This window comes from Malaclemys terrapin, chromosome 4 (genome assembly GCF_027887155.1).
Source record: "Malaclemys terrapin pileata isolate rMalTer1 chromosome 4, rMalTer1.hap1, whole genome shotgun sequence".
In the NCBI taxonomy this organism is placed as follows: Eukaryota; Metazoa; Chordata; order Testudines; family Emydidae; genus Malaclemys; species Malaclemys terrapin.
This window is the reverse complement of record NC_071508.1, coordinates 124,490,030-124,514,411: the sequence shown is the minus strand read 5'-3', so window position 1 is coordinate 124,514,411 and position 24,382 is coordinate 124,490,030. Positions and strand designations below refer to the sequence as shown.

At 44.6% G+C, this 24,382-nt stretch overlaps 1 protein-coding gene across 12 annotated transcripts in view; it reads right to left on the bottom strand.

Annotated features, from left to right (window-relative positions):
• Window positions 1–24,382, bottom strand: part of UNC79 (unc-79 homolog, NALCN channel complex subunit) — a 157,695-nt gene that overhangs the window by 97,439 nt on the left and 35,874 nt on the right. For 11 of the 12 annotated variants that reach the window (XM_054026851.1, XM_054026849.1, XM_054026850.1 and 8 more), the window contains 14 exons: window positions 24,261–24,349; window positions 23,098–23,138; window positions 20,544–20,572; window positions 16,822–17,051; window positions 16,286–16,457; window positions 15,320–15,550; window positions 13,026–13,216; window positions 11,940–12,063; window positions 9,944–10,084; window positions 7,210–7,431; window positions 5,485–5,712; window positions 4,483–4,624; window positions 3,656–3,738; window positions 3,416–3,564 (listed from right to left, as the gene is read on the bottom strand). In XM_054026851.1, coding sequence (XP_053882826.1) covers window positions 3,416–3,564; window positions 3,656–3,738; window positions 4,483–4,624; window positions 5,485–5,712; window positions 7,210–7,431; window positions 9,944–10,084; window positions 11,940–12,063; window positions 13,026–13,216; window positions 15,320–15,550; window positions 16,286–16,457; window positions 16,822–17,051; window positions 20,544–20,572; window positions 23,098–23,138; window positions 24,261–24,349 — 2,072 coding nt within the window. Of the gene's footprint in view, window positions 1–3,415; window positions 3,565–3,655; window positions 3,739–4,482; window positions 4,625–5,484; window positions 5,713–7,209; window positions 7,432–9,943; window positions 10,085–11,939; window positions 12,064–13,025; window positions 13,217–15,319; window positions 15,551–16,285; window positions 16,458–16,821; window positions 17,052–20,543; window positions 20,573–20,628; window positions 20,717–23,097; window positions 23,139–24,260; window positions 24,350–24,382 lie in introns of those variants that run through there. The other variant, XM_054026857.1, reaches the window with a different exon arrangement.

Below are 24,382 nucleotides of genomic sequence, written 5' to 3'. Positions count from 1 at the left end.
TCTGATCACAGAATCTGTCTTTTACTCACAGAACGTCCTTCATACTAAATGTCTACATTATGTTACTGGGGGGAATTTGCTTCATAAGAAAAGGGTACATTTGTGAGTTACACCCGGCACTCATGTTAGCAATTCAATGTTGCTGTATGTGGAAGTCCCATATACTCCTGCATTTATATTCATTTTAAATTAATTTTGTTGGGGGAGGTTCTAGCAGTTTTTGGAAACTGTCTGTCAAAAGCAACAGAGGGTCCTGTGGCACCTTTAAGACTAACAGAAGTATTGGGAGCATAAGCTTTCGTGGGTAAGAACCTCACTTCTTCAGATGCAAGAAGAAGTCAGGTTCTTACCCACGAAAGCTTATGCTCCCAATACTTCTGTTAGTCTTAAAGGTCCCACAGGACCCTCTGTTGCTTTTTACAGATTCAGACTAACACGGCTACCCCTCTGATGTCTGTCAAAGACATTCACCAGCATAAATGAGACGGAAATGTATTACTCCACATGAAAAACATACATCTAACTCATTGTAAAACAATTGGTGTGTGGAATGTAGGAACTGCTAGGCCTGATCAGATCAAAGAAGATCTCATCTGGTGTCCTCTCTCTAACAGTGATGCTTTTGCACCTTCTTACAGTTGGTTACTCCCCTTTGGTTTTACACTAGCCAGGGCCAGCTCCAGGCACCAGCCCTCCAAGCATGTGCTTGGGGCGGCACCTGGAGGGGGGCGGCGCTCACCCAGGGAGAGTGGGGCCACGGCCGGGCTCTCCGCCCTCCCCCCGGTGCTCCGGCCGGTTGGGGAGAGCGGGGCCCCGGCTGGGCTCTCCGCCCTCCCCCCGGCGCTCCGGCTGGCCAGGGAGAGCGGGGCCACGGCGGGCTCGCCACCCTCCCCCAGCTCTCCGGCTGGTCAGGGAGAGCGGGGCCGCGGCCAGGCTCGGCGCCCTCCCCTGCTGCGCTCCCCGCCGGGGGGCGGCGAGAGGCTTTTTTGCCTGGGGCGGCAAAAAAGCCAGAGCCAGCCCTGACATTAGCCAAACAACATATTTCTCAGCTAATATTAAGAGGTGGCAGGGAATTTTCCAACAATTTTTTTTTCTGATAGAAAGTGTTGGTCCTGCAAAATCTAAGTTATCCTTGATAAAACTTTAATTTTACCAAAACGTTTTTGATTTTTTATTGGGAAAATCTAAATGAAATATTTCATTTCTGATTGGGTGTTCCTGAATCAAAACTTTTCGTTTTTTTTAACTGAATTAAACATTTTATTTCAGGTCAGTTCAACATTAATCTGTATCCACCTGGGCAGCTGCAGTGCCTCATGGAAGCTGTAGTTCAAGTGCTTCATGCCCCCTTTCTCCCCTATGGGCTTGGCTCCCCAGCCAGACTTTATCTCCCATAGTGCACCTCACTCTCCCTTCTAGATATTCCCTTTATGGTGCATCACAGGAAATGTAGTCTGTGATGGGAGCCTGGTCCATAGAAGAGAATGGGGAGGATGACGCACCCAAATTACAACCCCTTTGAGGCACTGCAGCAACCCCGTGTCAAACTGAACCTAAACATTTCAACATTTAATTCCGTTAAAAAAACATTCAGTATTTCAATTTTTCATCCAGCTTTGGAACATAAGAACAGCCACATTGGGTCAGACCAATGGTCCATCTAACCCAGTATCCTATCTGCAGACAGTGGCCAATGCCAGATGCTTCAGAGGGAATGAACAGAACAGGGTAATTAGCGAGTGATCCATCCCCTGTCATCTTGTCCCAGCTTCTGGCAGCCAGAGGTTTAGGGACACCCAGAACATGGGGTTGCATCCCTGACCATCCTGGCTAACAGGCACTGATAGACCTAGCCTCCGTGAACTTATCTAATTCTTTTTTTTACCCAGTTATATTTTTAGCCTTCACAACATTCCCTGGCAACAAGTTCCACAGGGTGACTGTGCGTAGTGTAAAGAAGTACTTCCATATCTCCGTTTTAAACCTGCTGCCTATTAATTTAATTGGGTGACCCCTGGTTCCTGTGTTAAGTGTAGGGGTAAATAATACTTCCTTATTCACTTTCTCCATACCATTTATGATTTTACAGACCTCTTATCATATTTCCTCTTAGTCATCTATTTTTCTAAGCTGAACAGTCCCAGTCTTTTTCATCTCTCCTAATATGGAATGTGTTCCATACCCTTAATCATTTTTGTTGCCCTTCTCTGTTTCTTTTCCATTTCTAATATATTTTTTTGAGATGGCGTAACCAGAATTGCATGCAGTATTCAAGGAGTGGGCGTACCATGGATTTATAGAGTGACATTATGATATTTTCTGTCTTATTATCAATCCCTTTCCTAATGGTTCCTAACATTCTATTAGCTTTATTGACTGCAACTGCATAGTGAGCAGATGTTTCCAGAGAACTATCCATGATCTCTTTCTTGAGTGGTTACAGCTAAATTAGACTGCATCACTTTGCACGTACAGATAAAAACAAAATGTTAAAATACCAGAATTTCCTGATTTTCTATCTGCTCTAGTTAATGTTTAATACAAACACTGCCATATGAACTTTTGAGAACAGAGATATTGTGTAGTCCTTCTTACTATTATCATTATTTATACTGCACCACAGGTGCACGTGGTGCCTTACAGACAAATAAAAAAATCCAGGAAAGCTCTGAAGATTTAACAATCTAAGATGAATCCTGCAAGTCCTTACTCACACAAGTTGTCCCACCAAAGCTGATTGAATTGCTTATGCTAGTAAGGAGCACATGATTGAGCCCCAGAGCAATAAGACTTGACATAAGGAGAGACAATAATGGACAAAAGGAAAGGGAGGAAAGAAAGGAATGAGATTTACACAATGTCAGTTTCTTAGTAAATGATATGACAAGTCTGTTGTTCATATGGCCAAACTCCTTGCAAATAAACTACTGCAAGCATTCATCCCATAGCACTCAAAACAAAACTTATTAAGATTTAAAAATAAAATTCACATGCTGTACATAGTTCTGATCTGCTTTTCCTTGAACTGTTTTTTTATTTCCACAAATCAGTTTCATTGACAATATATGAGCATTCCTGGAACCATTATTGCAAATTTGCACTGCAATCAGGGAGGCTAGTGGTCTAGCAAAGGGAGTACTGGACTGGGAGTTAGGATACATGGGTTCTGTTCTCAGCTCTGGGACTGACCTGCTATGTGACCTTGGACAAGTTACTTCACTTTTCGGTGCCTTTGTTTCCCTTCCCAGCCTTTGTCTATCTTGTCTATTTAAACTGTAAGATCTTTGAAGTAGCAACGGCTTCTCTCTGTGTGTTTGTACAATGCCTAGCACTATGGACCTCTGATCCTGGTTGGAATTTAGAAGCACTAACTGTAATATAAATAAAAATGACAATTCCTGGGTTAAAAACATACCTTGCAATCAGCATCTGATCTTGAATATAAGCCAAGAATTGTGGATGGTCCTTTCTTGCAATGTACAAACATTCCCCATGAAGACAGAGAATCTTCAAACAGTTCAGCATGTTAAAAAGAATGTCTGGCTCTTCAAATCTAGCCATTTCCTGTGCAAGCAATTCATGTAATTAATGCCACTCTCAACGCAGGGATGTCATTAAATCAAATATACAAAACTTAAAAAGTAATCAGCTGTACCTGCAATACAGTGTATATGAGCTTCAAGGTAACTGGAAGTTGCTGGTAACAGAATTTTCTTTCGGTGTCATTTTTTATTGATGCTAAAATCAAGTGACATTAGAGTCATTAATACAGGGGTCGGCAACCTTTCAGAAGTGGTGTGCCAAATCTTCATTTATTCACTCTAATTTAAGGTTTCACGTGCCAGTAATACATTTTAATGTTTTTAGAAGGTCTCTTTCTATAAATCTATAATATATAACTAAACTATTGTTGTATGTAAAGTAAATAAGGTTTTTAAAATTTTTAAGAAGCTTCATTTAAAATTAAATTAAAATGCAAAGCCCCCGGGACCGGTGGCCAGGACCCAGGCAGTGTGAGTGCCACTGAAAATCAGCTCGCGTTGCCGCCTTCGGCACACGTGCCATACATTGCCTACCCCTGCATTAATATATCATCTCTTTTGCTGGTTGGGAATGTAACTAGAAAATAAACCAAGGGAAGGTGAGATTGCTACAAAAGGCTAATGCATGCCAGCTATAGCTCTACTGCAGTCAGTAGAATTATATTAGGAATTAATTTGACCCAAAACATTTTTCTGTGTGATCAAAGGAATGGGGTTTTTAATTATTTTTTTTCTTGGTCCAACAATTTCGCTATATATGTGTATAAATGGAACGCAACTTTCCCATAGAATGAACACATTTTAAAAGTATTAAATGCATGAAAAACTATCAATTCTGTAATGGACTTGCAAGACTACTTCAAATCTTTGTATTTTTTTAAGGAATAAAGCCAAACCAATGCTTCATTTAACACCTAGTTCAACGGTCCCCCTAACTTACCAGCATTTTCTGTTGTCTCTCTATGATTTCCTGGGTTTTCTCCATGTTTTGTTGCAGATTTATTTTCCTCTTCCCCTTCAGTTCCTATAATAAACTCGGGTCTAGTATACAGAAGACTATCCTCAAGGTTGTCTGTGGGCTCCTATAAGAACACAATAATGATTATACCTAGCTCTTATTAAGCACTTCTCATCAGTAGACCTCAAAGCAGTTTACAAAGGAGGATAGTATCATCATCTTCATTTTACAGATGGGGAAACTGAGGAATTCAATTAATTTCTTGATGTACAGCCTTCAATACACTAGGCCAAATCCTAATCTTTAAATTAAATCCTGCATTCATAAACGGGTCTCAAACTGAGCATGAATGGACTGTACGCATGTACATTTGGGTGTGGTAATGTCAGCATTCTCAAACCTGGGCATTTAAGTGAGTCTCATAAAAAGTAACAAAGGATCTTTAATGATCACAAGTGGCCCGGAACTTTGGTTAAGATATTCAAAAATGACTAGTGATGTGGGGTGCCCAACCTGAAACAGCTTTGAGGGACCTGACTTTCTAAAATCAGGCCCCTTTAAGGAACATCAAGTCGGACACTTGAAAACTGAATCGCCCAAAATCACTAGTCACTTGAAAATCTTGGCCCTTGGTTTTAATTAGTTATATAAACAACTTTGAAGATGAAAAGCACTAAGCAGTGTCTTTTTTAATCTGAAAGACATCACCTCCAACAACAGAGCCCTGCCACCACTAGTTCAAAGCTGATATAGAAGGAAGAGTGCCACCCATTGTATCAATATCATTGCGAGCGAGTGCGCCTTGAAGGTTTCCCATCCAAGCTTATCAGATCTGACAAGTCAATGGGAATTTTGCTCTAGAATTCCTCTATGCACAAGATCAATGCAGTTCACTTCCTTATGTCAGGCTAATTAAAACAGGAGTTTTGGGGAACTCTCATAATTTGTCATTTCATTACATAAACTATTTGTTTCACTACTTACCACCAGCCTGATTTCTTCTTTTGGAGCTAGTCGCTCCAGCAGCTCACAAGCCAGCTGGTAACAGAGAATGCTAGACTGGCACAGGTTACATTCTACTACTTTTTCATCTTTCTGACAGGTGTGAGAGCCACCCCAAGGGGCCTGAAACACATTGTTTATGATGGAAATTATGTCCTTCGAGAGACTGTTCTCCAAACCCAAGGTGATGCCATCATCTTGGAGTTCCATCTGAAAGTCAGTGATAGAATGGTAAGGAATTAACTATTTGATTAATGATCAGTGCTCTTCCTATTCTGCTTAGTCTCACATTACTGCCAGTATTAAATTAACTAGACAGAGAAGAGTATGACATGTAGTGTGGCTCACAGTTTCAAAAGTGGCCACTGATTTTGGGTGCCCAACTTTAGACACCTAGGGTGGGATTTTCATAGCCACATAGGGGATTTGCGTGTCCAATTCCCATTAACTTTAATATGAGATGGGTATCTAAATCACTTAGACCACTTTGTAAATCTGAGCCCTAGCACCATCATTGGGTCCAGCAGAGATGTGGTTGGTGCAGGACTTGAGGGGAGAGACAAAGATGGCTTTACACTAACTTTGTGCTTTCCCCTGATCCCTGAGTCTGTGAGGTCCAGTTTGGCTCTCAGCATAAGTTAGACCAACTATCTGGGCTCCTTTCATTTATCCCAATTGGTAACAGCCCCAAGGGGCCATTACTCCAGCTGAGGATCATCAGAGCACGGCAGTGCTCTGGCCACATCCTCTTTCCTGCCTACACTCTTGCCATGCCACCTAAATCAGGGGCTGTGACAGCAGGTTGTGTAGAGCTACCTATGATAACTCTATGTGACCCTGGGACTCCTCCAACCAGGAGCATCCTAATCTGTCCACTCAAGGCAACTTTATGTCCTCTCTGAATCACTAGAGTAGTAGAGCTGCTGATCACCTACAAATCAGAGGCACTGCAAATCAAAGGCCATTTCTGGATATTTGGACCTATATCTAGAGAGCACTACACTGGGATATGCCATTTTCAGCTAATCATCCTGATTAAGTAGCTGTTCTGAAACTGAAAGGAGGCCATTTAAAAAAAAAAGTTGGAAAAGACTTAAATGAAATAAAACACTACATGGAATAAAAAAGACAAGAATGAGAAAGACATTGACTGTACTTTATCTTTATTGCTGCTCCTAATCTTCATTTGGTAAATTCTATATTAAAAGGTCAGAGCTCAGAATTTCACACCAATTTAACACTTGGTTAAGTACCAGTGAATTCCTTAACACTGGATGACGGCATCCCCATTAAGGAGGTGTCCTCACTAGGAAAAGAAATGTATTCCTAACCAACATGAGGTAAAACCCTAGCTGAAAACAAGGCAGTTTGTAGTTTTCACAAGAGTTAGCAGTGAGGCTCCCCCAGTCTTTAACTCGACTTGCTAACTCATGTGAAAACAACAAACTGCCGTCACTAGGATTTTACCTCATGATAGATAACCCAAATTAAACACACAGCTTTTTTCCTAGGCTATGTCTACACGAGCACTTTTTTTGGTTTTTGCCCCAGATCCCTAAATGGCCCTCTCAAGGATTGAACTCACAACCTTGGGTTTAGGAGGCCAATGTGAAAACCACTGAGCTATCCCTCCCCCTGAGTCTTGTATAGTATTGAGAACTATATTTCTGCATCAGTTTAACATAGACATTCTTTATCTGCTGGCACCTGCTTCAGGATGAGATCAAACATCAGTATGAAGCAATTCAGATTCATTTCATCTTCATCACAGTCAAAGTCTATAGTCCTCCCTCCAGGATGTCCAAAGTTCTTGAATGGGCTGCGGAAAGGACTGCGCATGGGGCTGCGAAATGGGCTCTGGAAAGGACTTGGGAAAGGACTCAGCATATTGTGCTGAACCCTGCGTCCAGGGTCAGAGGCAACACTCACCTGAAGAAACAAAAAATGGATACACACAAGTCAACTTTAAACACTTGGGCATTGGCTAGTATGATACTAAAGGAAATGAGGGAAACTGCTTTACTGTTCCCTGTTAGGGCTGTTTCTTGTACATTTTCAACTGGTTCTTAATGCCACTAAACGTTAAAATATATTATAAATACAATGGGCCAAATTCTGCACTGATATACATGTTGGTGTATGCAAGACAGCTGAGGTCAAATTAATGCTTGGTGTAACTCTACCCATTTCAGTAAAGTTACATCAGAGGGGAATTTGGCCTCCTAGTGTAAACCGGCCAGAAAATGAATACAGGTGATAAAGCAGCCAAGTTACACTGATCTGACATTTTATGATAGGCAAAAGGAACCGAACCCCACAAATGCTCTGAAAGCGGGGTAGTGGCTGATGAAAAAAAGAGGGTGTATTAAGAAAATAGTGTCAACTAAGGCGATCCCTAGATGTGTCAGATAGCTGAAAAGCAACTAGCAAAAGAACATAAAATAAAGCAACACAGACACAGGAAACTTACACCCACACCATGATAGGCACCCCACATCACTCCCAGTAACACACACAAAATCCCACAGTGGTGCAGGGAAGTCTGCTGTCAAACTGCACATTTATCTACTTTTAGGCCAACTATTGTCTGAAATACAGTATAGTCAAACTATGTGTTTCTTCTGTACAGTATTCTACAGTGGTCCTGGACTAGCTGTGTTCTCCTCCATGAGTCTGCTGTCTGCAGTGCCAATGCTACAACAGATGAGGATCCCGCTACAACCCAGGGATTCTTCAGTTGCCCATTTTGGGCAGCTTTTAGCCCCTTTGCACCATTAGTGGAGCTGAGGATCTGACCTTCTGAGTTTAAGCTGCCTGATTGTCACATGCGCTGTGTGTGGTGTCATTTAGCAGTATTCCTGTTTGCCTCTATGAGTCAGGCTCCTAGCGTGATAATCACATTGTTCTCTCCTGAATATTCACTATGCCTCTGGGCGCCAACCTATCTTCTTTTGCTCCACAAAATCCAAATTTGGAATTTTAAAGCCTGAACATATTTTAACAAGTGGCTTTAGTTTACATCCATTTCTGCACCTCTACTGCAGAATCTGGCCCAATATAGGTGTGCTAAAAATGTGAAAGAAACATTCCACACCTCACCTGCAGTACCAGCAAACAAACATTCACTGCTTTCATAAACATTGCATGCCAAGTAACTGCAGGATCTTCCATTGTTTTTCTGTAACTCAACTAAAAATAACTGAATAGCGGCAAAAAAGTAAAGATAAGGAAGTGATGTTAAAAGATGAAACATCAGAGGATAAACTCTACAGTTTTGAGCCACACGGAGCAGAATTCATAAGGCTGATGAAAGCAAAAGGACATGCTTCCATTTATTATTAATGACACATGCTTGTGTTTCTGTTACACAGGAAACAATACAGTGTTTTAGAAATGAAGTACTAACAGATTTTCAGAATTTATGCACAGATTTCAATAAATATGTTTGCTTCATTTTTCACATTTTCTCTGTTTAAGACCAGTGAATTCATTTCGGAAGCCAGAGTCAGATAGAGGAATCCATTTCAAATGGAGGAGCTGTTAGAGAAGCATTCAGTCAAATGTCTGATCTATTGCAACTGGTCGCATGAGTTAAATATTGGCCAGTTTGGGTTTGTGCTGCTGCAAACTGGTTCATTTGATTTGTACAGCAGACAGCCTAGAGATTCAGAGTCTACATTATCTGCTGACATATTACCAGCAGATAACATTTTAAGGACTAGAGGAGAGAAATTGAGACAAGATTGGATTTAACTGCAATGACTGAATATGCATCTGCCACCAAAAAGACCCCCTCAAAAAGCCTCTAAGCAGGCTTGCCTATTGGACAAAGTGTTAGCTCTTAGCAAAAAGTCAAAGGAAGCTGTTTCCTTCTTCTTCCATGAAAGGTGAATATTGGAGAGTGTAGAGGCAGGTTAGGTAAAATACAAGGAAAAATGGAGGGACAAGGAAACTAATTCTGCTCAGTCATCACCACCAGTAAGTGCCTCGGCCCTACCAAACATGTGTGACACGAATATGAAAGCTCACCCTAGATGACCAGATGTCCATCAAAAATTGCTGGTTGATGGTAGTGGACAGAAGATACAGAGAATGAAAATTGTTGGAAAAGTTAACACCACAAAATAAATACTAATGCTTAGCTATTATATAGATGCCATACACCAAGTGAAACAGTTCACTCAGAAAGAGATTTCACAATTACACTCTACCAAATTACAACACATCTACCAAATTATTAATTTATAAATTAAAACTGATCAAATGGGAGGCTGGTATTAACTCAAGCTGTGTTGATTTTTATCACTCTCAAAATCTGTACTTTGCTTCCAATCAAGTGCTAGAGTAATTGGCAGCAAGTTTTTAAATCTTCATATGCAAATTAAAAGGGAAACTGTTTTAAGGAGAAAAAGAAAAAACAAAACAAGATGAAAGATAATACCCTTCGAGCTCCAAGATTCCCTGCCAGTTCACTGACTCTTGATTTTCTTTGATTTGCTAACTCTTTGACAGAATTAACTCCATCGGAAAACATACTGATCAGTAGCTGAAGAGGAACCACAATGTCTAACTCAGATAACACCTGAAGAAAGATAAAAATAAAAAAGCATGAGTTTTCAGCTCGGACCAAAAATACTAACTACCTTTATAAATACTTTAACCGTGACCCTACTTCAACAAGATCCATAAACACGTGTCTAACTTCAGCCACGTGAATAGTTTGATTGAAGTCAATGGGACTATTCGTGCTTAAAGTTAGGCACATGCTTAAGTACCTGGCTGAATCAGAGCCAAGCAAATCTGTCTGAGTACAACAAAGAGCACTTTCCAATATGCTTGTAACTGAAACCTGACAACTCTCTTTGCTGATATTTGAGGCCCCTTTTGTTCACAAACTTTCTGATGTGAGGTGTTTTCACAAGATGTTTGTGTGAAGCAAAAATGACACAACTACTAGCATGAATAACTATTCACTAGGTGATACCACTAGTACTATTTATTATTTGTATTGCAGTAGTGCCCCAAGGCTCCAATCAGAATAATTCCTGTGGCCATTCTGAAAAGCTCTTTTCATTATTCCTCAATAGATTCATCAAACAATTTCAAATATTGGTGAACAGACCAGGGGCTCTTCCTTTTCTCAAGGGACCCATCACATGCAGCAAATCACCAAGAGGGAATTCTCACAGTGACCCCTTCATGAACAAACCATAGACAAAACTGAGCTCGTTCAAACTAGTCATCGAACAGTTGTTAATAAGCAAATCTGCAAAAGGCACAATCTGTTGGTGGAAAATTTGCCAACAGACAAAACTATTACAGCCACCAACTAAACTGTTCTCTGCAAATAGGTCACCTAGCATTGGCTGCAAATAACTCTCATCAGGGCAGGAGCAATAACAATGGACATAGGTGATATTCACAAAAGGCCAACTATTGTAAAATGCACATGGCTTTAAGGGGAGCTGCACTCTGCAGGATGAATCTCTGAGGGACAATCATCCAAGTAGCTGCTCAGTATGCAGGGAAAGCACAGATGGTTGTAGTGTAGGGCCGCCCCGGGGGGGGGGGGGGGGAGGGCAAGTGGGGCAATTTGCCCCAGGTCCCGGGCCCCAAAGGGGCCCCGCGAGCCCTGGCCGAGAATCCCTTCCCTGTCTAGAGGCGCCTTTTTAATTTTTACTCACCCGGCAGTGGTCCGGGTCTTCGGCGGCGGGCCCTTCAGTCGCTCCACGTCTTCGGCGGCGGGTCCTTCAGTGCTGCCGAAGACATGGAGCAAGTGAAGGACCCACCGCCACCGCTGACTTGGAGCGCCGCCCAGTGAGTACAAGCGCCACAGCGGGTGGCGCCTTTTTTTATGTCCGCTCCCCGCTTTGCCCCAGGCCCCCTGAATCCTCTGGGTGGCCTTGGTGTACACCTTCACTCCAGCTGGCCAGCTTCATGGGTTAGTACACAAGAGCAGTGGTGTCAAGGCAACAAGTGGTTTTGATAGACTCCAAAGGGAATCCAATCCAGCTCTTCACAACAAAAGACCCTTAAAAATTGCTTAAGTGTTCCTGAAGTCATTCTGCAGTCTACGAAGCAAATTAGGTGCAGACCCTAGAGTGCAGCTGGGGAAGAGGCAGGGGCACCAGGCCTACCCTCAAGACACAACCTACAGCCAAAGGGAAAACGGGCTTCTAGCCTTCCACCAAAAGGCCAGACCTATCGCCTGAGATGGGAGAGTGACATCTAGCCTCCCTTATAGGCACTGAGCTACCTATCTGCTTGCACTGGGGGGTAAGCGAAGAGGAAAAAGACTTTCTGACCCTTAAAAAAGGTTTGATTCAGAGATGAGTGAAAGTTCAAGATAGCTCTTTTATGTCTGAACCATTTCACCCATTTCTAATTACAACCCCAATAAGCTGCTTCAGGTTGACCTATCCATAATAGTCACTTACATGCAGCCAGAGCAAAGCTTGCTCCTGCACAGAGGAAGGATAGCCCGTGAATCGACAACTAATGAAGCCAAACATCTCCTCCATGGAAAAAGGCAGTGGGCAAAGCTCAATATCAAACATTTTGCTGCAAAGAAGAATAAAGATATATGATCACTGGTTTGCTGTTATGTGCAGTACGTAGTAGACTGTACCTGGACAATTAATAGAATACCAGTCACAACTAAATAATACTAACATCTCACTAGTGTATCACTTGCATGCTCATTTTGCATCACACAGGGAGTGTGTCACCTGCAATTGTCATTCTGACTCCTGGGAGTCATTCCTGAGTTTGGTGGGTCTGTCACGCATCATAACAATTCAAATTAAATTTCAAAGTGTGTTCAGACAGACTATGCAGATGGATTGGAGAGATCAGTGAACAGAAATATTTTCATCTGTTAGTGATGACATTCTCTACCTCCAACAGATAGAAATATTTCTCTCTTTACCTTTCCCGCCCCAAAATGCATTTCATGCTGGAGACAGGCCTCAGCCACTGAGGATCGACTGTAAGTTTAAGAGGCACTGTGTAGCTGCACTGTCCCAGAATGCATGAAACAGGGCATTGGGATTCTGAGAGCACACACCCTGGCTTCCCCTTTGCTCCAGAGGGGAAATAATTTGCTAGACCAGTAGCAGACTAATCTGCTTCTGTGCCAGCTCAGCTGTGCCCATTCCCCACCCCTGCAGACCCACTCCAGACCCACTTGTAAGGGAGGAGTAGCACTTCCCTGGAGGCTGCTCTCTCCACTGTGCCTGAACCCCCGGACGTGTTGTCCGCTCAGGGCAAAGGTCAATCTAGCCCTACTTTTGGATCCGGATACAGATCCAGTGATACTGTGGAACTTTGGATCAAATTTTCCAGTTAAGGTCCAACTTTAATTTATTAATGATGCAGCTGCATCTAGTCACTGTCTCTTATATTGCATATAAACAAAGCCGTTCTGAAAGGCATTTTTATTCAACGTCACCAATTCCTTGTGCTAAAACCCTTGTTAATTAATATACTCACCATTGCTACAGCTCAAGTACCCGTTTACCTACCTTAGTACTTCTCTGAACTCTTTCAGTTGACTATCAGGCACTTCTGTTCTAATGGCTTCCAGCCATTCTGGCATAATACATTCCCACACAGGCTGGTTTATTACATTGTATGGAATCAGGCAGAGGATACGACTCAGACCTTCCTTTAATTGTGTCACAGTGCTACAGGATTTGTCCCAGTATCCACCAACCTGAGGGCATTTCCAGGAATAGTGTTTATTAGCTGCTATTATAATTCTTGCATTTGTTATTTGTATAGCATCATATATTTGCATGGCACCTTACAGACATTAAATCATGATGATTGATCAATAGTATAGTTCAGTGCATATTTCAGATTCAGCCATGGGGACTGCATATTTTTTTTTCATATGATCCAGGGGCAACTGAAGTGCAGCTGAAGATTTAAATGCAGTTCTCCCTGGCCCAATGACTACTTAAGTATTTATCCACAGTAGAGAAAGACTGTAGTCCAGTGGTTAGAGTAGCCAGCTGGAAGGTGGAAGACACCAGGTCAAGTCCACCTGTTTTAGTCTCTCTTTCATTATTTATCCAAAGTGGAACAGCTTCAACAGGAATATAAAAACATAAGAATGGCCGTACTGGGTCAGACCAAAGGTCCATCCAGACAGTATCCTGTCTACCGACAGTGACCAATGCCAGATGCCCCAGAGGGAGTGAACCTAACAGGTAATGATCAAGTGATCTTGCTCCTGCCATCCATCTCCACCCTCTGTCAAACAGTGTCTAGGGACACCATTCCTTATCCATCCTGGCTAATAGCCATTAATGGACTTAACCTCCATGAATTTATCTAGTTCTCTTTTAAACTCTGTTATAGTCCTAGCCTTCACAACCTCCTCAGGCAAGGAGTTCCACAGGTTGACTGTGCGCTGTGTGAAGAAGAACTTCCTTTTATTTGTGTTAAACCTGCTTCCCATTAATTTCATTTGGTGGCCCCGAGTTCTTATATTATTAGGACAAGTACATAACTTTTCCTTATTCATTTTCTCCACACCACTCATGATTTTATATACCTCTATCATATCCCCCCTTAGTCTCCTCTTTTCCAAGATGAAGAGTCCTAGCCTCTTTAATCTCTCCTCATATGGGACCCGTTCCAAACCCCTAATCATTTTAGTTCCCCTTCTCTGAACCTTTTCTAATCCCAGTATATCTTTTTTGAGATATACAGGAGAGAGTGAGGGAGCCCCACATCAGAATATCCCTTAGCTCAGTGGATAGAGCCCTCTTCTGGGTGGTGGGAAACCCCACTTCAAATCCCTTCTCCCCCATTGGCAGAGATGAGGACTTGAACCTGGGTCTCCCACATCACAAGTGAGTGCACTAACCACTGGGCTAAAAGATATAGGGCTGGTAGTGGTACCACCACCACCAATGGCATAGGTGCCTAATTTCAGGAGTGTTCACCGTTGAGAAAAGCAAGCAGAGATAGGTGCCTATTTTGGGGAGTGGGATGGGGCTTAGCACAGCCCTGTCTTGTTGGCACCTCCCATTGGCTAGCTGGCTTCCTGCCTAGCATACTGGGAGCTTTTGTTTTATTTCATTCTAAGGTGCCTGCCTCTGCACATTCATTGTATAGGAATTTAGGTGCCTAACTCAGGCATTGAGTACCACAGTGATTTTCTAGGTGCTTAAAAGTTAGGTGTTGTGACACTTAGCATAACCATACCTAACTTCTTTTCTGCATCCAGCCCTCCAGAGATAAGGAAGAGGCCCAGGGAAAGGCAGCAAGGTGCAGGAGGGAACCACACCTTGGCTGATGTTTAGAGGGTCCCTGAGCTGGAACCTGAAGTAGAGGGTGGGCTCAGGTTCCCCATTAGCCACTGAGGGACTGGCATTTGGGGCAGTGAATGGGAGGATTGCCTAAAACTGCTGGTGAGCAGGGACTTTGGTACACAACCTCGGAAGGGAGGAACATTGAATGACCTGGCTGGAGGGCTGACTCATGAAGAAGCAGCAGCAGCTCCTGGGGTGAGAGAAGGGTTGCAGACCAAGAGCAAGAGACAGAGAGATGGAATGCAACCACAAGAAGGACCATTGCTTATGTTAAGCTAATTTCCAGAATGGCCAGGAGGAGGTGCCATCCTGTGGTGAATAGAGCATCCTGTCTCAGAGAGTTAGGGGTCTAAATACCCTTATGGATCTGAGCTTGTATGCATTGATCTGAGGGCAGAATTTGTTCCTTAAAGTTTTGTAAATATACCACAGTACGACTTCAAGCTTTATGGCTTTTATAAAACCTCCAGACAAAATACAGAAAATATTCTTACCCTGGCAAACTCCATTGGCTTAGGAAGTAGGCACATAACCATGACATCAAATCGAACATCACAAACTGTCTTCAGCCACTTGGTGACAAACTGAGGTTTGAGTTTTTCCACCAGGCTACCAACTTCATCATCCATCATATAAGCTGTGGAATGAAACCACTGGAAAACCATACTAACCAGGCGAGCTAAGCTCTCTGTTGGAGTATTCTCACTGGGAGTACAAAGGCTCACCTGGAAGACAGCAAAAACAAACCTAATTTTCAATTTATCCCAAGATACTGTGGTAACTGCTGGTGGGGAGGGGACTGTACCATTTTCTATAAGATTCTTCATCTTCTCGGAGATTCCACTCTGCACAGGGCCGGCTCCAGGCACCAGGCAACCAAGCACATGCTTGGGACAGCAACTGGTAAGGGGCGGCCAATCTTCGGGTGGCGGGGGGCAGCGCGGCGCGGCATTCCGTGGGTGGGAGGGGCACTCCGGCGCACGGCGCTCGGCTGGGGGGCGGGCTCCAGCGACGCGACGCTCGGCGGGGGGGTGGCGCAGGGCGCGGCGCTCAGGGTGGGGGTTCCGGCGGCGCGGCGCTCGGCGGGCTCCAGCGGGGCGGCACTTTTTTTGCTGCTTGGGGCAGCAAAAAAGTTAGAGCCGGCCCTGACTCTGCATCTTGATAATGGGGTAATGGAGCTACTTGCTTCTCAGTATTTGTATGAATACAGCTCAGGTGTGTATTAACTGAAAAGCATTATCATCTGACAGTCTCTTTGAAATGAATTGCTGATCTCTGTCCAGTTCCTAATGGAAAAGAGTTCACTTCATGCTAACTGGCACCATTGCTGTCAGTCTCTGAGAGTTGACTGTCCTGGTAAATGACTGAATTAAGCTAAATTAATTTAAAGGTGAGGTCAATGATAGGACAGATGACCCTGCAGAAAGAGGGGAGAGGGAGAAACAGCAAGGAACACTTACTAAGAACCAGATTCCAAACTGGCTCAGGATGCGCTGGTCATGCTTGTCATCATCTTTGTTATCAAAGTCAGTGTTGTCCAAGGAATGATGGGAAGAGGAGAGGCCCATCTGCCTCCTGCGGTTGAGTTCATACTCCCTCTGCTCAGCATGGAACTCTGCTTCCTTCAACAAGCTGCAAAAACAAGGTGAATGTGGCCCGTAATTCAGCCTTTCTGCACTGGAAGTAGATAGCTGGTCAGTGACTATTACAAGTTAAAGCACTAGATTTCATTCATCTCCCTGTGCACAGTGTCCTTGAAGGGTAAAAAACATAATGAAATAAGATAAAGACCCAGCTTTCAAGGTCAAATTCTGACACTCAGACACATGTGTACAAGTCCCTCGGCCAGATTCTCATCTTTGCTACACCAGAATGATTTCAGTGCAGTCACTGTAGCTTACGCTGGTGAAACTAGGATCACAACCTGGCCCTGGGACATAGGATTTGCAAGTACAGGTGTGAGGGTCAGGATCTGTTTATTTGTTTGCCTCATTACCTGATCACAGCTTCCACAGTACAAACTAGTTCCTCAGCCCCACACTCCCGCGTATTGATTGGGGGAGGAGATGTCTGATAAAGGTGGGTCTCTGCGGCTGCCCCAACTTCACTGCTGTGATGGTTCGAATGGCATCTTTTGCAGTAGCGCACTGGCCTGTTACCATGGCGGCCACAGCAGCCTGCTGAGAAGCAGGTGACGACAGCCCTTCTGACATGTGAGCTACAGTTCTGGAAACAAACAGAGTTTATCATGCCACATGTGGCAGTAAGTGGAACTGAAAACGAGAATGAAAATCAACATAACAGAGCTAGCTAATATGTTGGCATTTTTTAAAATTCACTAGAGATGGGTCCAAAACATGCCCCTGGAGCCAAGCATTACCAAACTTCAAGGAAAGATACATGTAGCCCTAGACCTGAATGTCATGGATAGTCTCCTTTCTCTGGAATGGGCCAAATCAATGCCTCACCCAGCAACCTCAACTGTCTGGCTTGGGCCAATCTCTAAAGGTAATAACAGCATCTAATTTTCAGTTCACCTATACCCAATTTATTTCTAAGCACACACATACTCTGATTCAGAGCATTCCCCTCACTCCTCATAGCAGTGTGATTCTTAGAAACAAACTAGAAATACAGAAAGGAAAAGGAGTTCACTTTGGTGAATATTTAATACTTGTGTCCTGCAAAATTCTCTCACTCCCTAATTATAGCTCAGAATTTTTGAAAGTTACACATAACAGGGCCAGATCCTTCGCTGGTTTAAATCCATGTCGCTTCATTGATTTCAGTGGAGATATGCGAATTTACACCAACTCATTCGGGGTAACTTTCAGAATTTCTGAAATATAAATTAACTTCAACTGAGCTATGCCAGTCTATACCAGCTAAGATTTTGGCTCAATGTACAAGCATTTCTAGCACATGAGACCTTGAACATGTCTATCCATACTTATTAAATTATTATTAAGAAAATGTTGCTAGTATGTTTTGCAAGTAGGTTGGTTTGTCAGTACTCTGTGTAGGGTCCAATACTGAAGACTGAGTTGGTCTTTACCTACGCCAAAATCCACTGACTACAATGGGAGTTGTGCATAATTAAGGACTAATCCAGTACTTCAGTACTGTGGCCCAGAATATATAAAATGCTTGGATTTTAAATTAATAGTTCATTCTCTCCTCTTTATAAGTTGTAGCAGGGTCATTACCCTGCTCCTGCCCGGAGGGGTTAAAAGCAGCCCAGGAGAGGGCTGTCGCTGTAGACAAGCAGCCCAGGCTGATTGGGGAAGCAGCCTCAACTGAGGCCACACCCCAATCAGGGCCCAGCTGGCCCTTATAAGAGGGCAGTGGGCAGGGCCAGCTTTAGGCCAATTCAACCAATTCCCCTGAATCGGGCCCCGCGCCTAAGAGGGCCCCGCACCCAAGCCCCGGTACAGCGTACTGGCAAGAGCCGGTGTTCTGTACCGGGGTGGCTCGGCTTCCCCAGGGGGCAATTTAAAGGGCTTGGGGTTCCCAGCAGGGGCTTCCCCAGGGCTCCCTCGGCTATTTAAAGAGCCGGGGTGGTAGAAGCAGGGGAGCCCCGGGCCCTTTAGATAGCTATCAGAGCCCTGGGGTAGCGGGTGGCTCCAGGGGCTATTTAAAGGGCTGGGGCTCCAGCTGCCTCTGCCGCCCCGGTTCTTTAAATAGCCGCCGGAACCCCACCATTTCCCCAGGGCTCCCGCGGCTATTTAAAGAGCCGGGGTGGTAGAAGCAGGGGAGCCCCGGGCCCTTTAAATAGCCCCCAGAGCCCTGGGATAGCGGGGGGCTCGGGGGCTATTTAAAGGGCCGAGGCTCCAGCTGCCTCTGCTGCACCCCCTGCCCGCAATCAGCCCGTCTCCAGCCAGCCCTGCACCCCCTGCCCGCAGCCAGCCCCTGCCGCACCCTCTGCCCTGTCTCCAGCCAACCCCTGCTGCACTCCCCTGTGGCCCTGCCTGAAGACAGCCAGCCCCACATCGCCCACTGCCCGCACCAGCCCCGCACCCCCTGCCCTGCCCGCACCAGCCCTGCACCCCCTAGGGTGACCAGACAGCAAGTGTGAAAAATCGGGACGGGAGTGGGGGGTAATAGGAGCCTATATAAGAAAAAGACCCAAAAATCGGGACTGTCCCTATAAAATCAGGACATCTGGTCACCCTAGCACCCCCTGCCCTGCCTGAAGCCAACCAGTCCCGCACTCCTCAGTCTCCAGCCCTGCCAACCCCTGCCGCACCCCCCTGTGGCCCTGCCTGAAGCCAGCCAGCTAGCCCACCCCACACACCCCTGTCTCCAGCCAGCCCCGCAACCCTTGCCCTGCCTGCAGTCAGACTGCCTGCAGCTGCTCCCAGCCCCTGCCCTGCCTCCAGCCAGCCCCATGTCCAGTGGTGCCCTGCAGTTCCCAGTAACCCTGCACACCTGCTTCAATGAGGGGGGCAGGGAGCAGCTGGGACCCACACATGTGCACACCACTAGGTTGACCAGACAGCAAGTGTGAAAAATTGTGACAGGCGGTGGGGGGCAATAGGATCCTATATAAGAAAAAGTCCCCAAAATCGGGACTGTCCCTATAAAATTGGGACATCTGGTCACCCTAGCACACCCCCAGGGAGTGGCAGGGACCCACACATGTGAAACTGAGCTCACTAATAACCAGTCAACAGCATATATGACACAATGTACATAATATATAAGTTTATTATTTATATAGTTATGGAAAGTAAATAATACATGGAAGAAACTAAAGGCTTTTTTTTTTACATGGTTGGTTTATGGTTAGTCATCCCTGCCGGGGCCCCACCGAAAATGTTTGAATTGGGCCCCGCACTTCCTAAAGCCGGTCCTGGCAGTGCGCTGGGAGCAGGAGATACTCCCTCTCTAGCCTTTGAGAGGGAGGGGCCTGGCTGCTGGGGAGTGTACCTGAGGTGGAGCAGGGCTGGGGGAAGGCCAGAGGAGCTCTGACCTGGAAACCCCCCGGGCTGCAGGCCCCAAGTAAGGCCGAATAGGAACTGGGGCTGCAGGGGGCAGCCCAAGGGTAGGCAGAGGCAGCAGGTCTAAACCCCCCTTGCTTGTGATGAGTGGCTTATATACTGCAGTCTGCCCCAGTGAACAGGGGCTAGATGGGGACTGGGCAGTAGCCATATACTGAGGTGAGGCGGGGGTGGGGGTTCCCCGGGGAGGAGAGACCCAGAGATTGAGGGGTGTACTGGTGGGGGTGGGGGTTCCCTGGGGAAGGGAGACCCAGAGACTGAGGGGTGTACTGCCAGGGGGCAGCACCCTGGTGTGCAAGGGGCACTGGGTCCGGGAGGGACACGGGGGCCTGGCAAAAGCGGGACACTGGCCTGCAGAGGGCGCTCTGATGGCTGGAGATCTAATTCCCAGAAGGTACCAGCAAGAGGCGCTGCAAGGATGAGTCCCGCACGGTTACAGTAGTATTATACACAGACTGGTAAAATCAATTGCACAATAAGACTGCTTTGTTAAGCTATCATTTTAATGGAAACCTTTCAAAATCAAAAGTCAAACTGCAGCAATCTGAGCCAAAACAAATCTCACTGCTAAATCACCTTCGTTTTCCCTTAACAAATGTGGCAATGGATACATTATGAAAAAACTTCAGATGGCAAAAAATATATCACACAGTAATGGGATGAAGTTACGCACAAACACACCAAATCATGCCCCATCACAGAAACAACTTAGTCTTACCTTCTTCTGACATATAGCAGAAATTTCAGCTGTAAGGGGAAGGTATACAAAATATCAACACAGTACTATCACTTTTCTCCCTTACCATGGCAATCATGGGAGAAACATATGTGTTAAAAGAGCCTCCAGAGTTTGACTTGACTTTCCAAATATTATCCTTTTCCTCCAGCTACATGGTAGGTTTCCCTGCTTGTATCTGGAATACATCAGATGATTGATGTCAACTGTACCCAGCCAATGGGCCGAATTCTATAGGCGAAAATTCCAGTGAAATTAATGGAAGCTTTGTCTGCCTAGGGACTGCAAAGTCAGGCACTGTAATTTGAAGGAAAGTTCTTCATAATTACATTCACTTTCTATACTAGCAGAATTTAAACCAGTGCCCCCTTCTCTCCACCAGCAAGTCATAATAAATGCCTGGGTACAAGGGCTGATAAAATGCAGACCACTGAAATCTAAATGTGAGCCACAACTGCTTTTCTCTCCTGCATCAATTGTCATCCCCCAGAGTGCAGTACTTCAGCCCCAGTGCCAGGCTGTTTGGGTCAAGTTAGGTCGCTGCATGCTGTAAACTATAGAATATGCAAGAGATGAGAGCTGGTAGGTCCTGAAGTAGGCAAAGCAAGGACTGCTCATGCATGCCAATTCTTGTGAATTGAGGGTGAGAGTTGCGATTTCTGAGTAAAATTAAGCCTCACTCATGATCTTGCAAGCGAACTCTCAAAGTCAGGATTTTTTTTTTTTGTCAGCCATGGCACAAATCATGTGTTTCCAGTCAAACAGGAGATACCCCATTCTAAACAAAGGAAGGTGTTTTCTCCATCCGGCAGTTAATTCCACAGTACTTGGACAATGAGAATTCATTTACATATCAGGTAAGCAGAGCTATCAAACTAACAAGAGACAGCTGGCTGGCTACACCGCAGCAGGGGAGAGAAACTTCATCTGATAGAAGGAGGAGGGCCAAACCTCAAATAAGCATCAACTGAAAAAAAATCCTGACATTTGAGAGTTCTAAAAGTGAGGTTTAATTCTACTTAGAAATCATGTCAGTCATCCCAGGCACAGCCGTGGCTCCAGCTGTCAGCCCTGGGAGGCTGGTCCCCTGCCAGCCTAGGAAGTGGAAGAGGGGACCCCACTGCAGCCCCCCAGGTCTGGGGAGGGTGAAGAACCTTAAGGAGCAGAGGTGAAGCTGGAGGCTGCAGAGGGGGCTGAAGTGAGGAGGGTGAGCGCTGATGGTGGGTTCTGAGCAGATGGGGTGAGTGCTGGGAGGATGAACTGAGGGCGGTGGGGGTGGATGGGGTAGGGGGCTGAATTGCTGGGGTGGTGATGATGGGGGCTGGGAGACTGAACTGAGTGGGGGTTTGTACTGAGGAGATTGGGGGGGAGAGAGAGAACTGATGGGGGACTGGGATACAGGGTTAATTGTTGGGCAGGAGAAGGGCAGATGTGGGGGTGAGAGCTCCTGCAGCAGGGGCCAAAAATCACCTTATCCATTACATGTGGAGAGTGGACAACACTGTTACATGCACACCCCCTGGGAATGAACAAGGGGAGTTCAGAAATAAAGAGACTGGCCTAAAAAACACAGTATAATATTTTTTTTAAATGTCATGATTTTGGGGCCAATGATTTTGGGGACTCTGACTCATGATTTTTGATCTCTTGAAGTTGGCAATACTGACTGCTGCACTGGAGAGAAGGGATCAAATGGGGCCCACCAGAGCCACCCTTCCCCCAGCATGCCCCTTCACCCAGAGCTGTGCAGGGAGACCACTCCACCTAGGTCCCAATGCCCTCAGTGTGATGACTCCCATCCCCCCACCATGTGGGCTTGGGAGAAGACAGAAAGGACAGGAGCCAGCCAGAGACTGCAGCTAATGGGAGCAGAAGCAGCCAAAGCAGGGTCCTTTGTATGTCTAGGCATTCAGAGAACTTTCTAGTTTTGCCTGGACCTTCTCTGCCCTGTGCTGACTGGCTGTTTGCTCCACCCCCTCCACCTCCCTCTCCTTCACATTCTCTTCACCTCAGCTTCACTCCACACCTGCACCTCTTACCCTCTTTTCCCCTGCCCCACCCATGCTTTCCCTTCCCTTTTCTTTCCATTTAGCTGATCCCCTCCCAAGTAAATCCACATGCACCCCAAATGGCAGAATTAACATGTTTGCTGCCATCACAATGTTCATTCTGCTTGTGTGTTCTACTCCTTCCCTCAGCCTCTGTCTGTCTTGTCTATTTAGATTGGATGCTCTTTGGGGCAGGGACCATCTGCTAGCCTGTTTGTACAGCACCTAGCATAATAGGGCCTCACTCTTGGTTTGCCCTTATGGACTACCATAATAAACATAATTAATAACAATAATAACTAGGAATGTTTGCACACTACTCTGAAGATGCTAAGGAGCATTTAAGTGTAAACAATTATTATTTTCTAGTATTCTGTGTGGTTTTCTTGAAAGTATAATACAAATACCTCAGATAACAGAGGAAAATAAACAAACGTATGATTGTAGAGTCACAATTACTTGTTGTTCATCCTTAAAGTATATCTTACCTTGTGGCAGGAGAACATCAACCAACCATTCACTGTGGTCCCTAAAATAATTCAAATATTTAATTAACATCCCTTTTTATTTTATTTTTGCACAAAAGAAATATCAGTGATCTACACTGTTCTGAAAACGCTTTTCTGTAAATAGCACATCATAAATAGAAGGCTGTTTTAAATCAGTTCTCTTTGTTATGCCCTATTGATTGCAAATTACCACTGTGCTGATATTTGTCCATGTTCCAGGCTTTCAAATATTACTTTAAAGACATTAATTTAGCAATTTAGAAAATACAATGTGTTCTGTATATCCTGAGATTAAAAACTGATGGTGAACAGTGTTAGACAAACATGAAAAAAAGAAAAGTACCTGTTCCATACAGTGTATATCTGTTTAGAAGCCATGGCTGCAATTAAATTTGATTACTTTTCCCTGCAGCTCTAAATCAAGGATGACTTCAAAACCAAGGTGACTTCTGTGAAATTTAATTACTTTTCCCTGCAGCTGCTATGATACAGAGGTGTCTGTTAAACAAGGGCTAAAAATAAATATGCACAGCTTCTGAACTAAGCAGAACTTCATTCATTTGCAGTAATGATTGGGAGACACATTGCAAATTAGTGGATTTCGTAAATTAACAAGTTTCCAAACAAAACTTAAAATGTGAGGATAATTCATGTCAGAATGTATTTCTGCATGTACTTCACAAGTGATCTAGTTTTAACTCCTTATGCAGTTGCTTCATGGAGTACACTAGAGAACGTTGTGAAGTACATTTTCCATAAAAGTAATGATGCCTCAGCAAAGAAGACCTCACTACAGTGCTCTTAACGGTAAGGAGAGGGGAGAGACATTGTTCTTGTGCAAAAAGGGTGTAGATTCATAACAAAATCATATAATTCACAAATCTTATCTTTAAGACTCACTAATGTGCAAACTAAAAGCAAATGCTGTTCACTTTGGGCCGAACTCTGCTACAATTACTCGTACCAGATAGCAGCTTACTTTACAGGTGGCTCTATTAACTTCAGTTAGATTATTTGTGGAGTAAGATTCTATTGAACATGAGTGAGGGTGTTAGAATCTGGAGCTGTATAGTAATTGTATGTGGTTGTTTTTAATTGACTATTTGTGATTATCGTTCATCTCCAAGTCTTAGTCTACCCACCCTGCAATCCTCTGGCTGCATTCTTCACACAGGTAAAGCGGAGGTGGCTTATCACCCAGAGCCACAGACAAGGAAGGTTCTATGCACATCTGAAACACATAGGAAGAACAGAATGAACTCCT